This window comes from Dromaius novaehollandiae, chromosome 5, assembly GCF_036370855.1.
Source record: "Dromaius novaehollandiae isolate bDroNov1 chromosome 5, bDroNov1.hap1, whole genome shotgun sequence".
NCBI classification, from domain to species: domain Eukaryota; kingdom Metazoa; phylum Chordata; class Aves; order Casuariiformes; family Dromaiidae; genus Dromaius; species Dromaius novaehollandiae.
The window spans coordinates 8,684,385-8,691,438 of NC_088102.1; the positions used below are offsets into that span (position 1 = coordinate 8,684,385).

The 7,054-nt window shown below is 48.1% G+C and overlaps 1 protein-coding gene across 3 annotated transcripts; it reads right to left on the reverse strand.

The window, feature by feature from the left end:
• Window positions 1–245: 245 nt before the first annotated feature.
• Window positions 246–6,270, reverse strand: GPHB5 (glycoprotein hormone subunit beta 5). Of its 3 annotated transcripts, XM_026113674.2 has the most exons (4): window positions 6,131–6,220; window positions 5,504–5,563; window positions 4,411–4,615; window positions 246–2,305 (listed from the first exon to the last, which is right to left on the reverse strand). In XM_026113674.2, exons 3-4 carry the CDS (start codon window positions 4,612–4,614, stop codon window positions 2,117–2,119), a joined length of 393 nt encoding a protein of 130 aa, XP_025969459.1. In that variant the 5' UTR covers window position 4,615; window positions 5,504–5,563; window positions 6,131–6,220; the 3' UTR covers window positions 246–2,116. The 3 variants fall into 3 exon arrangements, with proteins under 3 accessions (XP_025969459.1, XP_025969450.1, XP_025969440.1); XM_026113665.2 differs by lacking the exon at window positions 5,504–5,563 and having other exon boundaries at window positions 6,127–6,270; XM_026113655.2 differs by lacking the exon at window positions 5,504–5,563 and having other exon boundaries at window positions 6,131–6,269.
• Window positions 6,271–7,054: the final 784 nt, after the last annotated feature.

Sequence of the window (7,054 nt, forward strand, 5' to 3'; positions counted from 1 at the left end):
TGGGTACGGTCCATATTTCCTGCTGGCTGCAAAGGAAGGAAGTCTGCCACTTTCTAGCTCTAGTCCTAGTCCTGGGACTGCGGCAAATCCAAGCTCTGTGAGAGAAATTCAGCGGAGGAAATGATTTCACATCAGCATCAAGGAGATATTTTGCAGGTGTTCACATCTCTGGCAAAGAGTTTGTAGCAGCTTACACATATTCCGAGTGAGATGCCTCTATGCATAAATAAAGAGGGACGCATTGCTTTAAATTGCTCTCATACTACGATTTTTGGGTTTATTAAGGACACAGAAAATAATCTGCAAGTTTCCCATGGTAGTTGTGATGCCAGTAAGAACAATAACAAGACTGGAGAGATTGTGAGATGCAACCTGGCACAAAATGCAAGGACTTTTTAAAAGGCACTTAAAATCACCATCAGCAGAAAAGTGCTACTGCTGCTGTTTAACACAGGAGTCTCTATTCAGGAATTCCAGAAGGCAGAATTACAAAATCACCTCCTTCCCACCCAACCACAGTGCAGCTTTCGCAATTCCACAGGCAAAAAAGTGACAGCAACTAATACTTTACAGTTTAAATGAAAAAAGCTCTCTCAGCGAGGACAGGACACTTATGGAAAGCTCAATTTCATCCCTGGAAATGAAGGAGACTGCTTCAGAAGAAAAGACTGCTTCCCACTTAATCAGGTGGGAATGCAGGTGCTGATATTATTCTGAGCAGGAATCCTCTCCTCACAGCTATCTTTGTGTTATAGCCTCCGGTGAGCCTCCCCTACTTGGCAAAACTTTCATGATTCCCAAAATTCCCATACTGTTCAGGGGAGAAATCAGAGATGAACGAGGATCTGTCCTCTTCCATCCGGGAACCAGAGGACAAGGCACTTACGTGGCTGTGGTCACTGGGGGACCATCATAACAGCTCCCACGTCTTCCTAGTTCATAAATAGTGGGTCTGGCAAGGACCATCCCACCTTTGAACCATCCTTTGACACGTCTGCTGTCTTCCCTGTCCTGGGCCTGTCCCACCTACTTTGGCCACATTTTGGGGTATCAAAGTCACAACTCCATAGCTCTCCTGAGGGAATTCCTGGCTCTTCTCCAGCTCTCCATACATGTTTCCTTCTGAAAAGCAGGACTCCATGGAGCTGAGCAGCACAGGGAAGTGCGGGAATACCCTATGCAGCCCTCTTTTTTCCTGCCACCTCAGCCAGGCCTCACTGAAGCCCAACAACAACCACTGTATTTTGAGTTGATCACCTTTTAGCTCTGGAAATGGTCAAGAGAGACACACTCAGCTGTGCAGAGTCTCTGATTTCACATGAAGTCAGTTCCTCTCTTATCCCTAGACAGAAGCAGGATGAGAAGAAATGCAATTTTGATTTTACAAATTTAATGCATTTCTCTCTTTTTTTAAGGAATTTTCTCTTTCAAGACAAGAATTTTTCAACATAATAGCTCCAATTAAATCACTGAAATATGTGCTTAACTGTAAGTCCACAAATACTAAGCAAAACACTTGATTATGAGCTTAAGTACTTTGCTGAGTCAAGGCTTAGATTGCATTAATCCTAATTTCGAGACTGTAATTTTGACACCCATTTCCATTTCACTGGCCTTAAGGCCTTTTCTTTGACAGCTACTCCTGACAGATCTCAGGCTAAGGAGGAGTGATAGGGAGGGGGGAATGCTGCTTTTCGCATTTACATTCCTGGAAAGGTGTTTAAAAAATGAAATGAATAAAGAGGTCACAGACCATAAAGCCTTTGTACCCAGTTTTCACCCCTCTGCGACTGGCTAGACCATGTGCGCTTTGTGCATGAAGAAAAGTCGCATACTACAAAATGCCTGTAAGGAAGGGAAACTGCATCCATTTTTTTTTCCATAGGATTTGCTGTTGCAAGGCTGTATACTACATTTCTACATCAGCAATGCTTTAAACAAGAGGATAGGGAGAGGCAACTAAGCCTCATCTGCCCAGAAAAGTCAGTGATTAGGAGCACTAGATTTATGGATCAAATTCTGGACTAGCTTACACCCTCTGTAACACTGGAGGTACCAGGGGTAGAAAGCCAGGGAAGAATTTGGCCCATCCCAACCAGACCTGGGAAAGGAGAGCTCAGGCGGTCTCACATTCGGTAGTCGCCGTGGAACAGACATCGCAGTCGCAGCGGATGGCCACCGGGTACGAGTAAAACGGGTCCACGTTAGGGGCACACTTGGGCAGCTTCACCGTCACCATCTTGGTCTCGTTGTAGGTGCAGACACGGTGGTAAGCCTCGATGTAAGGTGGCTCCAGCACTGGCTTCTGCGGAGGAGAAACGTGGCATCAGGCAAGAAGCAAGACAAACATCCAGAGGCTCAGTGCCCTCAAGGGGATTCAGTGTAAATACAAGAGCCACCGGATCAAGATGGAAAGGACTTTGGAAATAATTCTTAGGCTGCATCCTTAAACACCATCTTCTTGGGACCCTGCCATCAGGGGAGTGGGCGTATGTACATGTGCGTGCTTGTTTAAAGCACAAAGTTCCAATTAAGGCTGCCTGAAGGAAGACAAAAGCCTATCCAAAAAGCTGGGGTTTAGCAGAATACTAGTGTTTCAACCAAGTGCACATGCTTGCCAAAAGCAGCTGCTTCTTCCAAAAGCATTGATTTCCCATCAAAGAAAATGCTTGCAGCTGGAAACCCTTCTATTTGCACAGGCTGCCATAAGACAAGAGGTGCATCCAGGTGCCAAATGGCTGGGGTTTTCAGCCAGGCCAGTCTTCCCAGTCAGACTGCACGTCCTACCGGGAACAAACTCAACAGCACCAGCAGAGAAGGCTGCAGTTCGGCCTTTGACAGCAGCAGAAGATGGGAGCCTGAAGGCCCTGAAACCCACAATCCCATGCGTTATCACAGTGGCATTGCTTTCGGTGAAAAGTGAGTTTTTCCTTGACAATAGCCCCCCTTTTTCCAAAAACTCCAAGGAGGGGCAAGACAGACGGGAATGGGAGCCACTATAATTCCTTTCCCTCGCACAGATGGGGAACAGCATAAGGTAACACAGACAGGAGGTTTTTTTTTTTTTTTCCTTTCTTTCGCTCTGTGCTGTGTAAAGGGCCTACCCTGGGAACAGAGAATGATGGCAGAGGAAAAAAAAACAGACACAATGTCCCAGCAGGAAGATATCCAGACCTGCTTCCTCTTATCAACCCCCCATCCACACGTATCACCGTCCTTTTTAGAAGCTGTTTGAGCCTACAAGGAGATGCATTTAGCTAAACAACCTCCCAGCGGTATTTGCAGCGCAGTAAGGGATTGTGCTCGGGCTGTGCTGTCAGTGGAGCTCAGGGAGCGGGTGCCACGGGGCAAGAAGGGGTCCCTCCAAGGACCCATATTCAACAGGGGAAATCTGGCAGCCGGTGGCCTTTCTCTGCTTCCCATGAAGTGGTGAAAGAGGAGGGTGAGCGCCGGCACACGGGCCCTGGCTCCTCCTCCTCCTCCTCTGCTCAGCTACAGAGAGCCCTTGCATTTATGTGGACAAAATCCCTCTGGAGTCACTGGAAGTTTCCCTAAATACATTAATCTGGGTTGGGCCCCCTGAGCCTTTCAGTGAAAGAAAGAAGAAGTTAGTCAGAAACTTGTTCTCTGAAGTGTGTGCAGACTTACTTATGATCTTCCTTGCTCCCTCTCCACACTCCCAAACTAGCTCCTTTGTGTTTAAACAGGGCTGTGATTTAAAACAGGACCGAATTAGAAACCAGACATTATCTTTGGGATTTGCTTTTTGGAACAAAATATATTACCCATCAATTGGGAGCTCCATCTTAATCTCAAAGGAATTTTCTTCCAGTAAAGTAATAAAGGCCTCCTCTCCCTAAGTGTTTAAGCTGTAAGAGGCTTTCAAATTGCATAATAAGAGTATTACATAAGCGCTTCATTAATATTGTCACATGATGTACATCCCTTTCTGAGACAGTGGAAGGGAGGAGGGAGCATTTTACAGCAAAGTACTCAGCTGCTAAGAGCGGCCATGAGGTGGTCACCGGGGGGGATACGGCCCTTGCCTTCGTTCGCACCTCTGGAAAGCCCCACGCTCTCTTGCTGTCACTGCTGTTCATGGGTGCCACAGCTGCAGCTCTGGGATAGGAAACCAGGTCCCATCTCACCCTAGGTGCTGCACACACATGCATGGGGCAGACAGCAGGTCCCTGGAGAAGTTCTCCAGCGGGAGCAGGGATGTGGCAATTGTCCGGCCGGGTGCTGAGGAAGCCTGCGACAGAGCCAGGAACCCAACACAGCTCCTCCGAGAGCAGAGCCCTACCACCTTCCCAGCTGCTCGCAGGTAGCTGCAAGCTTTAAGGAATATCACGCCCCACAGGAGTTAGTGCCAGCGGCCACCCTCACCCCCGCATCCCAGGCAATCCTCACCTCCCACGTGTAGCAGCGGCCCCAGCAAGCGTCCGTGGTGATGCGCAGCCGCTTGCAGCCAGGCTTCTTGGCCAGGAAGGTGAACTCCCGCACAGCACAGCCGACGAACGTGCGCAGGTTGATGCCGGAGGTCCTCAGGGTGCTGAGGCAGCCCACCAGCAGCAGGAGAAGCAGAGAGCCCAGGACCACGTGCTGGAGCTTCATCCTGAGGCAGAAGGGAGGCAAGCGGGGAATTGTGAGAGGTGGCACGTCTTTGACCAGAAGAGGGGCACATGTAAGAACGAAGGGTCATCTACTCCCCAGAAGGGCAAAGCCTTAGTGAAAAGGTCTGTAACAGAAAGCAGTGTCCTGCAAGCTCTCGCCACAGGGCAGTGGGGTTTGCCCAGAGGCAGTAAAGCCACCAGCCAATGCTTCAGACACATACTGCAAGTTTACTGCACAACACATGCCTTCCTCCAGTCCCACGTGGGTTCTCCCAAGCTTGCACCAGGCCAGGAGGCCTTTGGTTGCCCTCTCTGGGCACACACACCTTGTTGGTGTAGGTCTCTGCAGGACTGGCCCTGGCAGGGGCGGCCTGGAGGGCTCTGTCCATCGCGCACACTTACAGGGAGCTGGTCGGTTCCCTGTTTTGCCACACAGGGAGAAAGCAGCCCAGCTGCAGCTCCGTCCATTTAGCAGGATTAGGCCTGCAGATGTCACCTGCACTTTGATGAGGGCATCTAATCCTGGATTTATCCCACTTACCTTTTAGCCTAAGTTAGGAGCCAGCTGCCGCTGAGTTCATGCTAAAATCTCTGCAGAGAGATAAGCACCTCCAAAGACTGATTCAGATACTGGAGTTACCATTTCCAATCCCCTGAGTACTAGACTGATGCTGGGTCACGCACAGGGCTGCAGCCAGAGAGGTGAAAGCAACCGTCAGGTTTCCTCCGGCACACACCACCCTGCCAGCAGGCTCAGACCCAGCCACAGCTGCTAAGCCACCAACAGAGCCAGTTAGACAGGGAAAGACATGGCCAGGGGGACCAGAAAGGGTTTAAATTTCTCATAATTCCAAGCAGCCCACCACTGGCCAAGACCCTCTGATACTTGCCGTCTTTCTATTTCAAACCTTTGATGAAGAAGGCAAGCAGTGTCTCCGATACAACTTTCTCTGTCAAAAAAAGGAGATGGAAAGTAGCTCAAGCCCTAAGCCGCAAGATCATTCTTCACCTCACCTACTTGCATTGCATTTAAAAATGTCCACATAGAAACCCCAGACTTGACATTTAACTCAGAGAGAAGATCAGCTACTGAATTTGGCACACAGACTTTTGTGCTTTGGGCTGTATCCTCAGCTGATACATTTAAGTCAAATGAGCTTGTCCTCCCCTTTGCTTGACTGATGTTTGTTCCTCTAGGCTCCTATTAACCCAAACACTTAAATTTGCTAAACCAGAGTTTCAGATCAGTATATGGAGTTTGCTACAGTGAGCCCTTCACATATGGCCATGCATACATGATAGTCTCACACATGATTAAAAGAGCATAAGTTTGTATATGAGCTTCAAAGTAGAAAAATACTAAAAATCCCTATATTTTGTAACAGACATTTGAGAACAAAAAAGACAAACTTCAGAACAAACTGAACACTTATTCTTTGCCACTTTAGCAAAACCCGCTGCTTTATTCATGAGCAGGAGCTTTGACATAGAGCAAACACAGAAACATACTCACCTACCTTGTCAAAGTCAGATTGCCTTTTGCAGTTTCAAATTGCAGATGGTGTTTCAGAGCCAGAGGAACGGTAGGAGACCCGCAGCGCAATCTTTGTCAGGTGTGTGCTCAGTAGATCTCCTAAGCAGCTGCTACTGGGCTGCTTAATTGCTCAGATTTATAGAAAAGGTCTTGTCAGTCAAGGCAAGATAGAGGCAGATCCTTACATGAACTACACAAGGCATCAAAGACATTCACTCAAAAATCAAGCCTCTCCTTTCCAATAGTGGTTAGCTTAAAGGGTATAGTTTCGCAACATAAGCCCTGGAACAAAAGGAGTATCTTGGTGAGTGACATAATTTGAGTGAAATAATGAGCGTGCACTGGGGCAAAACGGATCTTCTTTTCCATAATGGACCTGCAACACCTTTGCAAGGAGATCGTAGGCTGGCACTGAAGTAATCATTACCCCTACTTAACACGCCATGAGTGAACACCCTGAAGGAAGACTTTGCAAATATTTGTGTGAACAAAACCCTGAATTTATGTCAACTGCATAAGACCCTCTTTATTGATTGCTCTGTACAAGCAAGGGCAAGGGATGGGAGGAGGAGGTGGGAGTTTGAAAGAAAAGGAAAAGTTTCCTCGACAGGCAGCTGTCACATAGGTAAGCAGCACTGTGCAAAGGAAATCTGGAATTTAGGTGCATTGCCTTCACCGTGCAAACAGAAGTTTCAGCTACTTATGGGACAGAAAGTAGCCAAGGAACCTTGGTACTGTGAAGGTCTTACTGGCAGTGAGTCCATGAAACACAAGTGGGCCTGAGAAGTGCAGCCACATGCTCACACCGAGACCTCAGCTAAGGCCCCTCACTGTCCTGCCACCACCTCCCAGCTGTACCGTGATTTCCCACTGCTGAATGCTCCAATTCCCAGGCACACCAAGAAAA

Excerpts from the sequence above, each read along its gene's own strand:
- GPHB5 (XM_026113665.2), bottom strand. The coding sequence starts at position 4,614 with ATGAAGCTCCAGCACGTGGTCCTGGGCTCTCTGCTTCTCCTGCTGCTG. Across the intron at positions 2,306-4,410 it reads GCCGCTGCTACACGTGGGAG|AAGCCAGTGCTGGAGCCACC; the intron begins GTGAGGATTGCC and ends TCTCCTCCGCAG.